We start from the raw sequence: 20,407 nt of genomic DNA on the forward strand, positions 1-20,407 counted from the left end.
TAAACTAGACACTTGTGAGCAATGTACCGTAGTTGTATAATCCTTAGAGATTTTTATGACTTCCCCCAGTTTTTCCTAATTGATTTACATATAGTTAACAGCATTTTTAGCAACTCTTTTTTTTTAATATTTTTATTGATTTTTAGGGAGAGAGAGAAACATCAATGAGAGAGAAACATAGATTGACTGCCTCCTGCATGCCCCTCACTGGGGTTTGAGCCTGCAACCCCGGCATGTGCCCTGATGGGGATTCAAACCAGTGACCTCTTGGTTCATGGGTTGATACTCAACCACTGAGCCACACTGGCCTGGTTTTAGAAAACTTTTCTGTGAAATTAAACTTTTCATACACACTTAATTTTAATTACACAAAATCCTATATAATAAAAGGCTAAAATGCAAATAGACCGAACGGTGGAACGACTGGTCGCTATGATGCGCACTGACCACCAGGGGGCAGATGCTCAATGCAGGAGCTGCCCCCTGGTGGTCAGTGCACTCCCACAGGGGAAGCACCGCTCAGCCAGAAGCCAGGCTCACAGCTGGCAAGCGCAGTGGTGGTGGCGGCAGTGCTAAGGACCCCTTGGGGGATGTCCATCTGCCGGCTTAGGCCCACTCCCCCAGGCCTAAGCCAGCAGGTGGACATCCTCCAAGAGGTCCCCGACTGCAAGAGGGCACAGGCCAGGCTGAGGGGCCCCCCAGTGCATGAATGTCATGCACCAGGCCTCTAGTGTCTACTAATTTGTCAGTTTTTTAACATATGCATTCGGAAAACCTACTTTATTGTATAACGGACTTTCAGCTTTAATGGACACCCCCTTGCTCGAATTAGTCCATTATGTCACGGATTTACTGTGTTACTGCGGAAAGAGACCTAAGGAAGATATTATACAGTTCCTTTAAAGAAAAGAAGAAGGTATCACACAGCCAGTTACTGTCATCTAAGACTACATCTTAGGTCTTCAGCCATTTAGGAATTTATGCTCTGATAGCTAAATGTGATATGACAAATCTGTAAAGGACAGTTAGACATAATGAAGTTTATTGGTAAGACAGCAAATTTTTTCCATCATACACATCTGTCAAAGACATGTATATATTGTTGGGAGTAGAAGAGTTAGAGTACATAGTGGGTATAATTTTATTCAAAGTGGTTCTGTGATCATTCTGGGTAGAGGTAAAAGTATATCTTTGATAGTCCCTGCTTTTTGAGAAAGTTATTACCTCCAGCACTGGGTTTTGTTCCTTTCCTTTGCTCTGAAAAAGATACTGGAAAAATAATAAGAATTGGTAGATTAGAAGAATGAGGCCAAAGAAATAAAAATATTATATATGATACATGTAAAATATTTGATAATGTTAAATTAATATCAAACATTTCCCAGATTGGAACACATCCAAGGAAAAGATGTATAAATGATATTATATAGCAAAACATGTGCCCCATATCATTCATGTACCCACATATGTAGAAAAGTCAAATGAGAAACCAAAGAAAAAGAATGGGGAAAGTGTTTATAAATTAATGAATAGATGGAAAGTTAGTGTGTGCACATGGGGATGAGCGGGCATTACAGAGGAGTAAACAGCATGAACTCATGCAGAGTAGTGGGGAAACTTGAAGAACTGTGTTTCGATAGCTAAGAAAGCCAGTGGAACGATCAACAGAAAACAAGAAATACAAATTAGAATATAACAAGGAACTTGGACTGTGTAAAGAGAGGCCTTGTATGCTTTGGGGCTATGATTTAATTTCAACATTAAAAGGATAGCCCTGTGCCCAGACTGGTTTGGCTTAGTGGATAGAGCGTCGGCCTGCGGACTGAAGGGTCCCGGGTTCGATTCCGGTCAGGAGCACATGCCTGGATTGTAGGCTCGATCCCCAGTGGGAGGCAGCCAATCGGTGACTCTCTCTCTCATCATTAATGTTTCTATCTCTCCCTCTCCTTTCCTCTCTGAAATCAATAAAAATATATTAAAAAAAAAAAAGGATGGCCCTAATGGCATTTCTATATTTTACCAATCTGTTTCTGTTTTCACTTGAAGGGAGTACACGTTCTCTTGGAATCTGACTAAACCAGTCTTTGTATTGGCTGTATTCAACCTATAACCAAAGAAATTTTTCTAACTTCTAAACTGTCTTTCTTGGGCATTTCAAAATTGACTATATATGTTCTGAAACATTCATAGCCATGAAAGTAGCAAACAGTGATGAAATATAACGAATGCTATGTGCCTATATTCAATTTAACTCAAAACTACTTTTTTTTTTTTTCATTGCCTATTTGAGTTGGAGCCTCATGTATTTGGGCCCATAATAATTTAGATTGTTAATACCATCAATTTCTCTTACAAGTACCAAATATCCCAAGTAATTACCAGTCTAAATCATAGTTTATTCATAGTTCTCTCCATTTTCTGAGATGAAACATGTCTTAAATAGTCAGAATTTATTTGCATGGTAGTTTGTTTCTCTGGGATTTCACCATTCAAGTTTCTCTCTGTCTGCTGTTAACATTTCTCAGATTATAAAATATAAAATTTATAAAATATAAAACTCTTTTAGGTGTGTATTACCTAAACTTGTAAATTTTTCCACTGTTAAGTCCCAGTCCCATCTTTTTTCACTACCAAGCTAATCTTACGTGAACATATTAACTAAAAATTATTGCAGGAAATTTCCAGCATGCGAGCCCCACCCCCAGCAGGATGTGTAGGTTACCTAGGAGCTGTGTCTGAGAAAATAGAGGAATCTTCTCTGTAGTGCCATGGCTTTTACATTAAAAAATAAAGGTTGCCTAAGAGTAAAGGGAATAAATACTGTATTTAAGAGGCATCCTCCCTCCCCTGAAGCTTCTGCCATGGAAACATGTGGAGAAGCCTGGAGGTCACCCTGTGTACAGTGAGGGCCTTTCCTTTCTAGTCCCTTTGCTGCTGCTTGCTGGGACTCAGTAGGAAACCAAATAAACAAAACATTCACAGCTAATTAGCAGGGGAAAGGGCTTCTAAGAGGCCTGGAGGCATTGGTAGCAAGCTGAGTTGCCTGTGCTTCCATGCAGAATTAAACACATATTTTCCAAGGGATGAGGACGCTTACCTTTAGTACTCTAAGAACTTTTTAAAAACTATGCAGAGAAGTTTCCTCAATTTCTCAGACATTTGTTTGTTTTCTCTGTCCCAGAAGATGTATCTGTAAACATTGCTATGGGAGATGTCTGAGATTTTGCAGCCTATGGTTTCTTCTAGGATTTTTATGGTTTCACAACTTACACTTAAGTCTTTTATCCATTCTGAGTTTATTCTTGTGTATGGTGTAAGTTGGTGGTCTATTTTCATTTGTTTGCATGTATCTGTCCAATTTTCCTAGCACCATTTATTGAAGAGACTGTCTTGACTCTCTGGTATATTCTTGACTCCTTGTCAAATATTAATTGAGCATAATGGTTTGGAACAATTTCTGGGTTTCTGTTCTGTTCCATTGATCTATATGCCTATTCTAGTGCAAGTACTAGGCTGTTTTGATTACAGTGGCTTTGTAGTATAACTTGATACCTGGTATTGTGATCCCTCCAACTTTGTTCTTCTTTCTCAAGATTGCTGCCCCTCTTTGGGGTCTTTTTTGGTTCCATATAAAATTTTGGAGTATTTTTTCTATATCTGTGAAATATGTTGTTGGTATTTTAATAGGGATTTCATTGAATCTGTAGATTAACATTTTAATGATGTTAATTCTATCAATCCATGAACATGGTATATTCTTCCACTTGTTTATATCTTCCTCTATCTCTTTTTTCAATGTTCTGCAGTTTTCTCAGTGCAAGTCTTTTACCTCCTTGGTTAAGTTTATTCCTAAGTATCCTAATTTTTTGTTGTTGTCATGGTAAATGGGATTGTTTGTTTAGTTTCTCTTTCTGAGAATTCATTATCAGTATATAAAAATGCCATCCATTTCTGGGTGTTAATTTTGTATCCTGCTACATTGCTAAAATCATTCATTAAATCTAATTGTTGGTGAAGTCTTAAGGGTTTTCTATGTACAATATCATGTCTTCTGTGAATAATGATAGTTTTATTATTTCCAATTTGGATGCTTTTTATGTTTTCTTCTTGTCTGATCAGTGTGGCTAGGACTTCAGTACTATCTAGACATATAAAGAGGTAATATGCTAATTGTCCGTTATGGTGTCCCAGTAATGACCAATTTGCATATTGACAGACCAGCAGGAGGCTGTGCGCGCAGCAGGGGGTGGGCGGCTGGAGCCAAGTTCCCGGGGGTCTGAGGAGAATGCCTGACAGGAGCCCAAACTGCAAAGAAGGAAGAGGAAGCAGGCATGGGGAGCTCTTCCAATCCCCCTGCATGGACACCCTACCCCAGCCCCCGCACCCCCGGGGGGACAGGGAGGCTGACCGGACGGGGAGAAGACCCAGCCTCAAGAGTAGCTGCAGCCTGCACCTCCAACTCCTGATCTCTTCCAAGGCACCCAGGGCCCGGGGCCTGCTGCTGCTGGGCCCCCTTCCTGGGGCCGGGGACGCCTCTCCTCCCTACAACTCCAGACCGGGGTGGAGGCAGGCCTGAGCGGCCCCCCAGGGTCAGACCCTTCCCCCCCCCCGACAGCAGCAGTGTCGTCTCCGCAGCGGAAGTGCACTGAACCTCGCTGGGGCAATGCTAAACCCGCCCTCCTAGCCCACCGGGCTCCACCCTGGCCCGGCCCCCACCCCGCTCCAGGAGATTGGAGCCCCACCCTGAGCAGGTACAGCTGCTAAATAGCCACGTACAATTTAAAGAATGGCGCCAAGCGGGAAGGTTTGACAGTTACTTCCCCTTCGGCCTCGCCGCCCCCCTAGCACCCCCCTAATTCCCTGCCCCCACCAGCACCTCCAGGAACGACCACCACGACAGGGCTGCTGGCCAGAGCCCGCCCCCTGAGGCCTGCAGAACCCTCTGCAAAGCTTCCATAGCTACAGTCCCAGGAAACAATCATGCCCTCCTCCCCTAATCAGCACCTGCTACCTGTGAGGGTACCTGTGGGCTTAAAAATAACAATCCCTTCCCGTTTAGACATCACTTACTTAATGAAACATTTCTAGGTTTATTAGCTCAGAACTTCCTCATGACAACCTAGTGAGGTAGGCGGAGAAGAGATTACAATTCCCATGGTATATGCGTATGTAGTCAGAAATGAAGCTCAGAGAGGAAAAGTGTCAAGCCCAGTGGTTCCCAAGGTGCAGCACATGCCCCACAGGGGGGCAATTTGATTTTAAGTGGGGGCAATTCGAGAATGAGTTAACAGTGAATATTTTGCATTTCTTATGGTTCTAGGGGGCCTCATCTACAGCGTATCCTACATAATAAAAGGCTAATATGAAAATGAAGGAATGGTGGAATGACCTGTCACTATGATGCGCACTGACCACCAGGGGGCAGACACTCAACGCAGGAGTTGCCCCCTGGTGGTCAGTGTGCTCCCACAGGGGGAGCGTCGCTCAGCCAGAAGCCAGGCTCACAGCTGGCGAGCACAGCGGCAGTGGTGGGAGCCTCTCCCGCCTCCAGGGCAATGCTAAGGATGTCCGACTGACGGCTTAGACCCACTAAGCCGTCAGTCGGACATCCCCCCAGGGCTCCCGGACTGCGAGAGGGCTCAGGCCAGGCTGAGGAACCCCCCCAAGTGCATGAATTTCGTGCACCTGGCCTCTAGTGTTAAATAAGAGTGGTAAAAGTGGACATCCCTGTCTTATTCCTGTTCTTAGGGGAAATGGTTTTAGTTTTTGCCCGTTGAGTAGGATGTTGGCTGTAGGTTTGTCATATATGGCCTTTATTATGTTGAGATATGATCCCTCCATTCCCACTTTGCTGAGAATTTTCATCAAAAATGGGTGTTGGATTTTGTCGAATGTTTTTTGTGCATCTATCGATTTGATCATATGATTTTTGTCTTTCGTTTATATGATGTATCATGTTTATTGATTTGAGAAAATTGTACCAGCCTTGTATACCTGGAATAAATGTCACTGATAATGGTGTATGATTTTTTTTTTTAATATGTTGCTGGATTTGATTTGCTAATCTTTTGTTGAGGATTTTAGCATCTATGTTCATCAAGAATATTGGCCTGTGATTTTCTTTTTTATATATATATATTTTTTTATTGATTTCAGAGAGGAAAGGAGAGAGAGAGAGAGAAACTTCAATGATGAGAGAGAATCACTGATCGGCTGCCTCCTGCAGGCCTCCTACTGGGGATGGAGCCTGCAACCCAGGCAAGTGCCCTTGACCGGAATCGAACCTGGGACCCTTCAGTCCACAGGCCAATGCTCTATCCACTGAGCCAAACCAGCTAGGGCTGGCCTGTGATTTTCTTTGTAGTGTCTGTATATTTGGTTTTGGAATTAGCATAATGCTGGCCTCATGAAAAGAGCTTTTGAAGTGTTCCTTCCTCTTAGATTTTTGGGAATAGTTTGAGAAAGATAGGTGTTAGTTGTTCTTTGAAAGTTTGGTAAAACTCCTCTGTGATGCCATCCAGACCAGGGCTTTTGTTTGGTGGGAGTTTTTTTATTACTGCTTCTATTTCATAATTTGTTATTGGCCTCTTTAGGTTTTCTGATTCATCCTGGATCAGTTTTGGAAGATTGTATATTTTTAGGAATTTGTCTGTTTCATTCACCCAGACAGTATGTTGGCATATAGTTGTTCATAGTATTCTCTTACAATCCTTTGTATTTCTGTGGTGACAGTTTTTACTTCACCACTTTCATTCATGATTTTATTTGGGATCTCTCTCTCTTTGTTTCTTAATGAGTCTGGCTAACGGTTCATCATTCTTACTTATTTTCAAAGAACCAGCTCTTGGTTTCATTGAGATAGATAGATAGATAGATAGATAGATAGATAGATAGATAGATAGATAGATAGATAGATTAGCTTCTATGTAATTTATTTCTGCCCTAGTCTTTACTACTTGCTTTCTTCTACTTACTTGGCACTTGTTGTTCTCTTTCTAATTCTTTAAGTTGTAATGTTAGGTAACTTATTACCAGTTTTTCTTGTTTGTTTGTTTTTTAGGTAGGCCTGTAGTGCTATGAACTTCCCTCTCAGGACTGCTTTCACCGTGTCCCAGAGATTTTGGGTTGTGTGTTCATTGCATTTGTTTCCAGAAAGTTTTTTATTTCTTTCTGGATCTCATTGGTAACCCATTAATTGTTTAATATCATGCTATTTAGCCTCCCAGAGTTTAAATGTTTTAAGTGTTTTTACTGTAGTTGATTTCTGATTTCATTCCACTGTGACCTGAGAAGATACTTGATATAATTTGTCTTCTTAAGTTGTAGAGACATGTTTTTCATTCTTACATGTGTCTATCTTTGAGAATGGCCCATGTCCATGGTCGGCAAACTCATTAGTCAACAGAGCCAAATATCAACAGTACAACGATTGAAATTTCTTTTGAGAGCCAATTTTTTTAAACTTAAATTTCTTCTAACGCCACTTCTTCAAAATAGACTCGCCCAGGCCATGGTATTTTGTGGAAGAGCCACACTCAAGGGGCCAAAGAGCCGCATGTGGCTCGCAAGCCACAGTTTGCCGACCACGGGCCCATGTGCACTGAGAAGAATGTATATTCTGCAGCTTTGGGGTGAAATGTGCTATAAATGTCAATTAAATCCATCTGATCAGTGTGTCATTTAGAGTCTCTGTTTCCTTATTAATTTTTTGTCTAGAAGATATATCCAGTGATGTCAGTGGGATGTTAAAGTCCCCTACTATGACTGTATTGCTGATGATGTCTCCCTTAAAGACCTCTAAAAGTTTTTTTTTTATATATATTTAGTTGTTTCTATATTGGGTGCATATATATTTACCAGGGTTATATCCTATTGTTGGATCGATCCCTTAGGCATTATACAGTGACTTTTATTGTCTCTTGTTATATCCTTCATTTTGAAGTCTATTTTGTCAGATGAGTATTGCTACTCTAGCTTTTTTTTTTCCATTTGCATGAAAACATTTCCATCCCTTCACTCTCATCCTGTGTGAGTCTTTTGTTCTGAGGTGGGTCTCTTGTAGACAGCATATAATTGGGTCATGTTTTCATATCCGTTCAGCTACCCTATGTCTTTTAACTGGACCATTTAATCCATTTACATTTAAAGTTATTATTGTTAAGTACTTATTTATTGCCATTTTCATTCTTTATGCATATGTTTCTCTCTCTCCCTCCCTCTCTCTCTCTCTCTCTCTCTCTCTCTCTCTCTCTCTCTCTCTCTCTCTTTATATATATATATATATATACTGGAGGCACGGTGCATGAAATTCATGCACAAGTGGGGTCCCTAGGCCTGGCCGGCAATCAAGGCCGATCAGGTTCCCTGCCTCCTCCTTCCCTCGCTGCCCGTGCACTGCCACTGCACAGTTCCCTGTCTCCCCACCTCCCCCCTCCTTCCCTCTCCACCTGCGCACCGCCACCACACAGTTCCCCGCCTCCCTGCTTCCCCCTTCCCTCACCGCCCGCATCCGCCACCACTCACCCCCAGTTCCCCATCCCAGCTCGGGGCCCGGCTCCCAATCGGGCAATTGGGACCTGCCGGCCAGGAGGAGGTACCAGGAGGTTGGCTGGCAGTGGGGAGGGGACAACTGCCACCGCGGTGGGTGGGAAGCGGGCCAATCGAGGCCTACCTGACAGGGGGTGGGATGGAGGGAGGGACCCGGGAGGTTGGCCACCGGCCCCAAGGAGGGAGCCGGCCCTCGGCGCCCCTGGAAAAGGGGCCACATCTGCCACCACCCAACCCCGGTTCCCTATTTCAGCCCAGGGACCTACCTGATGGGGGGAGGGACAGGGAGGTTGGCCAGCAGGCCCCTTCAGCGATTGGGGCCTGCAGGCTGGGAGCAGCTCCTGCATTGAGCATTTGCCCCCTGGTGGTCAGTGTGCATCATAACAACCAGTTGTTTCATTGTAACAGTTTCTTAGGCTTTTCTATATATAGATTTCTTCTTCTCATTACAGCAGTCCCTTTAGCATTTCTTGTAGTGCTGGTTTGGTGGTGATAAACTCCTTAGGCCTCCTTTTGTCTGGGAAGCTCTTTATTTCACCATCTATTTTGAATGATATCCTTCCTGGATATAGTAATCTTGGTTCAGATCCTAGTTTTTCAATACGTCATGCTAGTCCCTTCTGGCTTGTCCCTTTTGAATACGTCATGCTAGTCCCTTCTGGCTTGTCGAGTTTCTGATGAGAAATCAGCTGACAGCATTATGAGAGCTCCTTTGTAGGTAATAAGTTGCTTTTCTTTTGCTGTCTTTAAGATTCTCTCTTTGTGTTTAATTTTTGGCATTTTGATTATGATGTGTCTGGGCATGGGCCTGTTTGGGTTCTTCTTATTTGGGACTGTCTGTGCCTCCTGAACTTGTGCGACTTTGGTTAGGGAAATGTTCTATCGTTATTCAAACACGTTCTCTAGCCCTTGCTCATTTTCTTCCCCTTCTGGTACTCCTATTATGTGTATACTAGAGGCCCAGTGCATGATTGAATCATGCACGTGTAGGGTCCCCTACACGCTTTCGCTTTCGATCACAGGGGAGCTGGGTGCCTGTCTGCTGGTGCACCAGGCCTTTCGGAAGCCTCAGGCGCGGCGGAGGCTTCTGAAAGGCCTGGTGCACCAGCAGACAGGCACCCAGCTCCCACGCTTTCGCTTTCAATCGCAGGGGAGCTGGGTGCCTGTCCGCTGGTGCACCAGGCCTTTCAGAAGCCTCCGGCTCGGAGGAGGCTTCTGAAAGGCCTGGTGCGGGAGCAGACAGGCACCCAGCTCCCACGCTTTTGATGGTCCGTGGCGGGACGTGAGCTCACTGCCCCAGAGGCCCCTTCTGTTCCACAGCACAGCCATGGTGCAGACGCTGAGCTCGCGCCGCCACTGGCCCAATCGGCTACCCCGGCCACCCCGAGTCCCGCCCCCTGCGCCTCCTTCTGGCCCAATTGTGGGCGTGGCGGAGTGATGGTAATTTACATATTACCATTTTATTAGGTAGGATTGTTATGTTTCATGGTGTCCCATTGCTCCCATAAGCTGTCCTCTTGTTTTAATTGGTTTTTTTCTTTTGGCTTATCTGATTGAGTGTGTTTTTTTCCCCTGCACTGTCTTCGAATTCACTGATCCAATCCTCAGCTTCCCCTAATGAGTTGTATAAGTTCTTTACAAATTTTGGATATTAACCCCTTATCAGATATATCATTGGCAAATATATTCTTCTATTGAGTGGGCTGTCTTTTCATTTTGTTGATGTTTTCCTTTGCTGTGCAAAAACTTTAGTTTGATATATTCCCACTTGTTTTTCTTTTGTTTCTCTTGTACAGGTTGATATATCAGAAAAAATACTGCTATGAGAAATGTATGAGATTTTACTGTCTATGTTTTCCTCTATGATTTTTATGCTTTCGAGTCTAACATTTAAGTCTTTAATCCATTTTTTGCATCTTAATAAAACACACATTTATTATGGCACATTTTTCTTTAATCCATTTTTATTTTATTCTTGTGTGTGGTGTAAGAAAGGGTCTAGTTTCATTTTTCTTTTGCATGTATCTGTCCAATTTTCTCAACACCATTTGTTGAATAGGCCAGCGGTTCCAATCTTTCGAACCTCATGGAACACCAGTGGTCCGCGGACCACCGATTGGCGACTGCTGCTCCAAAGGTTTCCTTAAACCAGCGGTTGCCAACCTTTCAGACCTCACGACCACCTGTGGTCTGCAGACCACCAGTTGGTGACTGCTGGACTAGACTATCTTTACCTGATTGTATGTTTTTGCCTCCTCTGTAGAATATGAATTGCCCACAACGTTGTGGGCTTATTTTGGGGCTCTCTATTCTGTTCCATTGATCTACATCTGTTTTTATCCCAGTACCATGCTGTTTTAATTACTATAGCCTTGTAGTATAGTTTGATATCAAGTTGTATGATTCCTCCAACTTTGTTCTTTGTTCTCAAGATTGCTGTGGCTATTTGGGGTGTTCTGTGGTACCATACAAAATTTTGGAATATTTGTGTTAGTTCTTTGTAATACGCCATTGCTTTCTTGATAGGATTTGCTAAATCTATTGATTGCTTTGGGTAGTATGGATTTTTTTTTTCTTTTTATAATATGTTTTTATTGATTTCAGAGAGGAAAGGAGAGGGAGAGAGATATATAATCATCAATGATGAGAGAGTATCGAGCCTGCAACCCAGGCATGTTCCCTATCCCTGACTGGGAATTAAACTGTGACTTCATCATTCCTGTGTTGATGCTCAACCACTAAGCCACACTGGCCAGGCTAGTATGGACATTTTAATTATGTTAATTTTTCCTATCCATGAACACAGAATATGGTTCCACTTACTTGTATATTCTTTAATTTCTTTCTTCAGCACCTCATAAATATCTGAGTACAGGTCTTTTACCTATTTGGTTAAATTTATTCCTAGTAAGTTTTTTAATTTTATTTTGAGAGTATGTTTATTAAAGCTGGGCAGAGGGAAACAAGGAAGGGCTTAGGATAGAAGAAGCAAAGGGAGAGCGGTGCTGCTTTGGCTCTGTAGAAACTTTATGGAAAAGAAATGAGCCAAGGCGGGCTGCTATCAGCCCACTGGAGAGTCAGAGAAAAGGAGGCCTAGAGGACAGGTTCAAGGTGTTAGACATGAACTGTTGCTGCCCATTGCTCCCCTGTTTGCAAGTCTTGTGGGGTCTCTTAGATTTTAGGAGCTGCACGCCTGTGGGGGAAGAAGAGGAGGAAAGGAAGGGCATAGGCATGCTCCTGGAAAGGGAGTGTACCTATATATATATATATTTTTATGCAATTGTAAATGGGATTGTTTTCTTAGTTTCTCTTTCTCATAGTTAATTATTGGTGTATAAAAATGCTACTGATTTCTGAATATTTATTTTGTATCCTGCTACTTTACTGAATTCATTTATCAGTTCTAGTAGTTTTTTGGTGGAATTTTTAGGGTTCTCTATATACAGTACAATGTCATCTGCAAATAATGGAAATTTTACTAGTACTTCTTCTATTCTAATGTGGATGCCTTTTATTTCTTCTTCTTGTCTGGTTGCTGTGGCTAGGACTTTCAGTAAGTACTATGTTGAATAAGAGTGGTGAAAACAGACATCCCTATCTTGTTCTCCATCTTAAAGGAAATACTTGTAATTTTTGCCCATTGAGTATGATGTTGGCTGTGGGTTTGTGATATATGGCTCTTATTACATTGAAGTATGTTCCCTCTATTCCCACTTTGCTGAGAGTTTTTATCATAAACGGGTACCAGATTTTATCCGATACTTTTTCTACATCTAATGATATGATTATGTGGTTTCTATTCATATTTTTTATGCGATGTGTGATGTTGATTAAATTGCAGATATTATACCAACCTCATATCCCCATAATAAATCCCACTTGATCATGGTGTATGACCTTTTTAATGTATTGTTGGATCTGGTTTGCTAATATATTGTTAAGGATATTAGCATCTATGTTCATCAGAGATATTGGCCTATACTTTTCTTTCTTTGTAGTGTCTTTATCTGGTTTGAAATTAGGATAATGCTAGCCTTGTAAAATGAGCTTGGGAGTCCTTCTTCTCTTGAATTTTTTGGAATAGTTTGAGAAGGATAGATGTTAGTTCCTTTTTGCATATTTGGTAAAATTCACCTGTGAAGCCATCTAGTCTAGGACTTTTGTTTGTTGGGAGGTGTTTTTTGTTTGTTTGTTTTTTCTCCTTCAATTTCACTAATTTTAGTTTATCTGTCCAGATTCTGATTCTTCCTGATTCAGTTTTGGAAGATTGTATATTTCTTCCAGATTGTTCAATTTCTTGGCATATAATTGTTCGGAATATTTTCTTACAATCCTTTGTATTTCTTTGGTGTCAGTTGTTACTTCTCTTCTTTAATTTCTCCTTTTGTTTATTAGGGATCTTTTGTGAGAATGAGGCACCAGTCATGTTTACAGGAAAATGGGACTAATGACTCCCAGCCCAATGCCCCACAACTTGATCACTGACATTTCCTGAGTCTGCCCATACCACTACTCCGTGGCCCAGGCAGCTGATTCCTCCGATGTGTGCAAGTTCCACCAGGTGGTGCCAGAGGTAGTCCGGAGGGTGGGCCTATTCCACATCCCCAGGCTGATGCAGTATGGAGAGGAATGCTCCACTCCAGACTGATTGTGTTTCAGATGTGGGAAATTAACTCAGCACAGTGATCTTCATGGCCCTCCCTTCAGCCCTGCCTAGAGCTACAAACCCAAGTCTCTCCTCACATAACTCTAATCCGCCTCCCTCTCTCCATGGGAGCCAAGGATGAGTGGCTACAAACAAGATTTTGTGTGTTGGCCCTTTAAGAGAGTGTTTGTGTCTCTAGTGGATTCCTGTCTCTCCCTGGGGAAAAGAATCTCCTCAGATTTTCACAGCCAGGTACTATATGGACACCTCTTCCTGGCTCTGGTGCTCTGGGCTGGGGACACCGCTTGGGCTGAGACCCTATACTTCTCAGTGGGAACCTTTGCTGCTGATACATCTTTCTGGAATCTCAGCCACCACCCCTTGGACCAGGCCAGCCCTTTTCACATCTCTGCCCTTCTTCCAGTCTCAATGTGGCTTCTTCTGTAAATCCTTGGTTATAAGACTCCTGTTCAGCTAGTCTTCGGTTGGTTATTTAGGATGATTGATCTATAAGTTAGTTGTAATTCCAGTTTGGTTCCAGAAGGAGAAAAGTGTAGCTTCCACCTACTCCACTGCCGTTTGGGATCATCTAAAACAGATCTTAATCCTAATAATCTGGCTTCACAATCTGTCCTCTTAATCACTATAGTGTCTTTCACATTTCATAAATACCTTAACTGTGCCCTTCTTTTCTTGTGTGGTGTTACATTTTCTATTACCCTAAAGGAGCCAATATCTTCCTGACCTTTTCTTTCCTTACTATTAAACCTACTCTCAGCCCTAGCCAGTTTTGCTCAGTGAATAGAGCATCGGCCTGTGGACTGAAGGGTCCGGGGTTCAATTTTGGCCAAGGGCACATGCCCAGATTGTAGGCTCAATTGCCAGGAGGCATGCAGGAGATAGCCAATCAATGATTCTCTCTTATCATTGATGTTTCTATATCTCTCTCTCCCTCTCCCTTCCTCTCTGAAATCAATAAAAATATATTTAAAAACAAAACCTACTCTCAGGAAATACATATACATATGCTCATTCATTCATTTACATCATGGAATAAATGACTGATATAGTTTAATATAAAATAATTCTACTTCAGGTTTGAGTTTTCTTAGGGACACAGGGAATGTTAAGGGGCCTTAAAACCTAACCAAAAACCTTGTTGAAATTTAAAGTATATATGGACACGGGAGAACAAGTTAATTGGATGCATGGCATTCTGTGCCCTCAAATTATACCATTATTTAGTTGGCCCAAGCCTTGTGGGAATTCTCCTAGTAGAAATGAGGAACATAAATGTGGAATGGAAAGAATAAGAGATACATCTTTATTATATTGATTAAATTATTTTAGAAATATCCTATTATTCCCCTAATTCATTATCAAGTAGAGAGTTCTGATATAACCCCAAGAGACATAGACCCCAGGGGAAAGCTTTAACTTGGACAGTCACAGATAAAGAGAGATAATCCCATCCTAGGGTCTAAGTGTTTATACTTTTACACATGAATTAAGGTAGAGCCAAGGATTGATCTTTGTTCCTAAGAAATAAAACCCTCTCATGTGGGTGTATGATTATTTGCTCTAGGTATCTTAAACCTAGGACTGTTACCCTAGTGCAGTGATTTTCAACCTTTTCATCTCATGGCCACAAACTACTAAACATCTGCAGCACATCAAAAAATACATTTTTTGCCTATCTGACAAAAAAAAAAATGTGATTTTTATTCATTCACACCAGACAGCTATTGTGGTGGTGGCTGTTGTCATTTTTTTATTTGACAATCTAAGGCAGTGGTTCGACCCTGCTAGCGGTTCTCAACCTCTGGGTCAAGACCCACAGGTTGAGAACCGCTGCTGTAGAGCCTAAGACCATCGGAAAACACAGATATTTACATTACGAGTCATTAACAGTAGCAAAATTACAGTTATGAAGTAGCAACGAAAATAATTTTATGGTTGGGGGTCACCACAACATGGGGAACTGTATTAAAGGGTCGCGGCATTAAAAAGGTTGAGAACCACTGATCTAAGGGAAAAGAGGTCAATGCCCCTGTCTAAATAGTCAGATATTGCATGTTTTGAAAAATTCTTGTGGCACACCAGTTGGAAGAATCACTGCCCTAGAGTTATTTTTTATACCTGTCATTATTATTCCACATCAGTCAGTCATCATTTCTTACTATCTAGTTTCTCATGTATTTCTATCTAGTTTAGTTCAATGAACACTATTGAATGCCTGCTTTATGCCAGACACTGTGCTCTGGGCATATAAGTACTCCTATCTTAAATTTCTAATTTTCTAGGAGAGAATATAGCATGATTCAAGCAATCATAGAAGTGTGTTTCAATACAGTAGCAGTATACAAGAGGAATTACTTTGTTAGGGAAGGCACCTTGAAAGACTTGCAAAGGATATGATGCTTGAATAGGGTTTTTAAGAATAGATAGAAGTTCTTCAGAATAATGGTAGAGTAGCAACACATTCTAGCTAGAGGGCAAAGCATACACAAAGACATGGAAGCATAGCACAGTGTGACCTGGCAGCTGCAGGTAATAGCACTATAGAATAGATGAAGTTTGAGTCAAAGGGTGGTGAAAATAATGTTTTTGTTTTTTTTATTGTCAAGAGCTTTATATGCCTCTAGTATCAACTTGTTTTTCTCCTTGTCTGTGATTATTGAAGGCTTAGTCTTTTTTCAGTACTCTGCTAAGTCATACATATGTACCGGTCCTTTACACTTTAGCCACTGTTATCTTGACACCTAAGCATTTGGCAGGGGTCCTCAAACTTTTTAAACAGGGGGCCAGTCCATTGTCCCTCAGACCATTGGAGGGCCGGACTATAGTTTAAAAAAACTATGAACAAATTCCTATGCACACTGCACATATCTTATTTTGAAGTAAAAAAACAAAACGGCAAAAACACCCGCATGTGGCCCGCGGGCCGTAGTTTGAGGACGCCTGGTATACAGCATGTGTTCTCAATCGTCAACCCTCCACAATAGGAACTGATATCTTAGTATAGTAGAAGGAGGAATGACAACTTTCACTTGTATCTACGTGGTCCTATAAGTTTCATAATCAGATTTGCATATAATAACTTTGAAAAAATTTTAGAGTTAAAGGACTAATATGAAAATAATATTAGTACAATAATACAATTTAGCCCTCACTGGTTTGGCTCAGTGGATAGAGCGTCGGCCTGCGGACTCAAGGGTCCCAGGTTCGATTCCGGTCAAGGGCATGTACCTTGGTTGCGGGCACATACCCAGTAGGGGATGTGCAGGAGGCAGCTGATTGATGTTTCTCTCTCATCGATGTTTCTGACTCTCTCTCCCTCTCCCTTCCTCTCTGTAAAAAATCAATAAAAAATATATTTAAAAAAATAATAATAATACAATTTACTATACAAAATAATTTAATTCCATTAAACAAGTGTCTTTTTCCTGCTCTCTAGTCATGTGATAGCACTATATTGAAAAAAATGCACAATGGAAGAAAACAGGAAGAGGATACTTCCCTTCCATATCTGAGAGAAAATACTTAAATGTATACTCATGCAATGTCTGGCTTTAATCACCTCTCTAAGACAGTAAAATTATAGAAAAGTGTTCATTTCGTTTCTTCTGTTCATCATAAAATTTGAAAGCATAAACACAAAGGAAGACTAGTTGTTAAAGAATATACTGTTTTAGCCCCAGCCAGTATGGCTCAGTGGTTAAAACATCGGCCTGCACACTGAAGGGTCATGGGTTTGATTCCCAGTCAAGGGCATGTACCTGGGTTGCAGGTTCTATCCCAGGCCCCACTTGGGGCTTGTGGAGGCAATCAATTGATATGTCTCTCTCACGTCGATATCTCTCTCTTTTTCTCTCTCTTCCACTCTCTCAAAAAAAAAAAATCAATGGAAAAAATATCCTTTGGTGAGAACTAACAAAACAAAAAAGAATATACTGCTTTAAAATAAAGTTATGTGGAAAATAATATCAAAGCAAACTGATTCTTATGTTAATTTGTAACTTTTTTAAGGATGCTGGACAGTTTTATGCTAAATATAAGGAAACAAGATTGAAGGAAAAGGAAGATGCATTGACTAGAGCTGAACTTGAAACACTTCAAAGTGAGTTTTAAACATTGTCTTACTGTGTTAACAAAATCATATAAAACTGATTATTTAAGTTTGAATTTTCCCTTAAATTCAGTAGTAATTAAATTTTCTGTCTTCTGTGCCACCCTATATATAAAGTTAGTTGTTCTTAATCTATAATATGTGGAAAATACTGTATTAGTAATTATTGAGCCATCCACAGTTTAATATCAGAAAGAGAGAAAAATTAACATGGGTCATATAGTTCCTCAAGTCTAGGAGGCATCCAGACTCTGGAAATCCTAAAATACTCCAGTGCTGTAATTATCATTGATATAATATTATGTGTCAAGTCTATCCAGTTATCACCTAACTTGCTGTATTACAGTAGTAAGTGGGAAACCTGGAAAATCAATGGCTTTTTGTTTTGAAAGTTTTGCTTCATTTGTATTAGTGTTATATAATATGAAAAACCTTGACTACATTATCAGTATGTTGAAGTCTTTTATTGAACACTAAAGACAGTTATTGCTGATTTTAGGAGAAGTGGAACATAAAAGGCATTTTCCCCATTTTCTTTTTTGTCTGATTGTTGAAATAGTTTCAATTAAATTGAATAAATAAAACTAAATGTAATTTTTATTAAGTAAAATATGTACTAATAGAAGGGTAATATGCTAATTAGACCGGGTTAGGGGCGATCAGGCCAGCAGGAAAGCAAGAGTTAGCAGCGATCAGGCCTGTGGGGGACCAAGCAGTTAGGGGTGAGATCAGGCCAGCAAAGGGGAGCAAGCAACTAGGGGCGAGATCAGGCCGGTGCGGGGGAGCAAGCAGTTAGGGGTGAGATCAGGCCGGCAGGGAAGGGCAGTTAGGGGGCGATCAGGCCTGCAGGGGAGGGCAATTGGGGGCAACCAGGCTGGCAGGAGAGGGCAGTTGGGGGCGACCAGGCTGGCAGGGGAGGGCAGTTGGAGGCAATCAGGCCAACAGGGGAGGGCACTTGGGGGCGATCAGGCCGGCAGGCAGAGGCGGTTAGGGGCGATCAGGCAGCCAGGCAGAGGCAGTTAGGGGCAATCAGGCCAGTAGGCAGAGGCGGTTAGGGGTGATCAGGCAGGCAGGCAGAAGTGGTTAGGGGCAATCAGGCAGGCAGGCAGGCAAGCGGTTAAGAGCCAGCATTCCCGGATTGTGAGAGGGATGTCTGACTGCCAGTTTAGGGATCGGGCCTAAACCGGCAGTTGGACATCCCCTGAGGGGTCCCAGATTGGAGAGGGTGCAGGCCAGGCTGCAGGACCCCTCCTCTTCCCCCCCCCCCCAATGCACGAATTTCATGCACCGGGCCTCTAGTGTTTACATAAAAGTTTTCTAAATCTTTTAAGACTAGTCAAAATGTGCCTTTACATTCCTTTATTTTTGTTAAGAGCATTTAACAATATTTAGCATTACTTTATTTATTACTGTTGTTTATCATCTGATTCCCCCAATAAAATATAAGTTTCAGGTCTATTGTTTCTATCAAAGTACCTTAAAGAGTCCCTGGGACACAGTAGGTGCTCGATAAGTACTTGACTGAATTCATGGAGGTGAAATTTCTTATTTTAAAAATTCCAATGTATTTTTGATTCAGACTTCATTTCCTTCATGGATCTGGATTCCTAGAAAAGTGCATGGTGTACCCAGTACCAATCTGGGCACAGAAGACAATGCAAAGAGCACTTTGCACCTATAAATGAATGTATATGGTAGCATGCATAGTTTTACAAAATAATTTGTGTACTTTTGAGGATATGCAGTAAAAGTTTTTCTGCAGCATATAGTAGTAATTTAGCCAAATCAACCTAGAGATGACCAACTGTGGTATTAGTACGTAATATCACACATTTAATATACAGAAAAGTGGTGTTACCTATTTCCCTTCATATACTGAAAGTCCTAGCTTTCTGCCTTCACCCTGACATCAGACCATGGTTTAAGAATAGATAAGAATTATGTTCTCTTCATACCCAAAAGTGCCTTGCCACTACCTAAATGTGTGCCTTTGAGGATTTTAGTTTTCTGATCTGTCAAAAAAAACAACAAAAAACATGTTGGACTAGATTACCCCAGTGTTAGTTTTCTATTGCTACTCTAACAAATGTCCACAAATTAAATGGCTTAAACACAAATTTATTCTCTTAGAGTTGTGTGGGTCAGAAGTCTGACATGGATCTCACTTGCCTAAAATCAAGGTTTATCAAGCAGGGGTGCATTCCTTTTCCAGCTTCTAAAGACCTCCCACATTCCTTGGATCCTGGCCCCCTTCCTCCATCTTCAAAGGCAGCAATGGTTCATCTCTTACTGTTCTTCTAGTGTCACATCTCTGTCTGAATATAACTGGGAAATGTTCTCTGCTTTTAAGGACCCAGGTGATTAGATTAGGTCACTTTGGAGAATTCAGGATAATCTCCTTTCTCAAGGTGTTCAGTCATAATCACATCCGCAAAGTCCCGTTTTCCTTGTGAAGTAAAATATTCCCAGCTTCCGGGGATTAGAATATGGTCATATTTAGGGGAAATTTTTTTTTTTTTTTTTTTTGCCTATCAGAATTCTTCAAATGTCTGGGAAGCTTTAGCACAGGGACTAGTTTTTTGTTTTGGGGGGGTTTTTGTCTGCAGAATTGAGTACAGTGTCCTGGCACATAGTGAATGTTTAGCAAATGGATGAGTAAATGAATATATGAATTAATGTAATGCCATGAATATCAATGAGTGTCATGTGAGCCCCTATTCTATACAGAACTCAGATTCAGGAGCATGTAATTTAATTCAAAAGTTTCAACAAGTACAAACTAATATTCAAATCAACTATATATAAGTCAGATTTCCTTTAAGAGGAAAATTTTCAGTATGAGAGAGGATTACATATTAAGATTGACTGATGTGTGTGTTGGGGGAGTAAGGGTGGACAAATGATTATTAGTGCCATATTAAACCTAAGATTGGAATAGAAGCTGATGTTATAGCAGTTGTTGAAATAGTTTCAGTTAAATTGAATAAATCAATGAATAAATGAAACCAAATGTAATTTTTAAATAATTGTTATTAAATAAAATTGTTACATAAAATTTTCTAAGCCTTTTAAAACTAGTCAAAAGG

At 41.2% G+C, this 20,407-nt stretch overlaps 1 protein-coding gene across 2 annotated transcripts in view; it reads left to right on the forward strand.

Moving 5' to 3' along the window:
- DNAJC1 (DnaJ heat shock protein family (Hsp40) member C1) overlaps nt 1-20,407 on the forward strand; it is a 214,157-nt gene that overhangs the window by 78,578 nt on the left and 115,172 nt on the right. For both annotated transcript variants that reach the window (XM_054725810.1, XM_054725817.1), the window contains one exon: nt 17,222-17,312. In XM_054725810.1, the coding sequence (XP_054581785.1) occupies nt 17,222-17,312 (91 nt within the window). The remainder of the gene's footprint in view (nt 1-17,221; nt 17,313-20,407) is intronic.

The sequence above is a fragment of the Eptesicus fuscus genome, chromosome 2 (assembly GCF_027574615.1).
Source record: "Eptesicus fuscus isolate TK198812 chromosome 2, DD_ASM_mEF_20220401, whole genome shotgun sequence".
In the NCBI taxonomy this organism is placed as follows: Eukaryota; Metazoa; Chordata; class Mammalia; order Chiroptera; family Vespertilionidae; genus Eptesicus; species Eptesicus fuscus.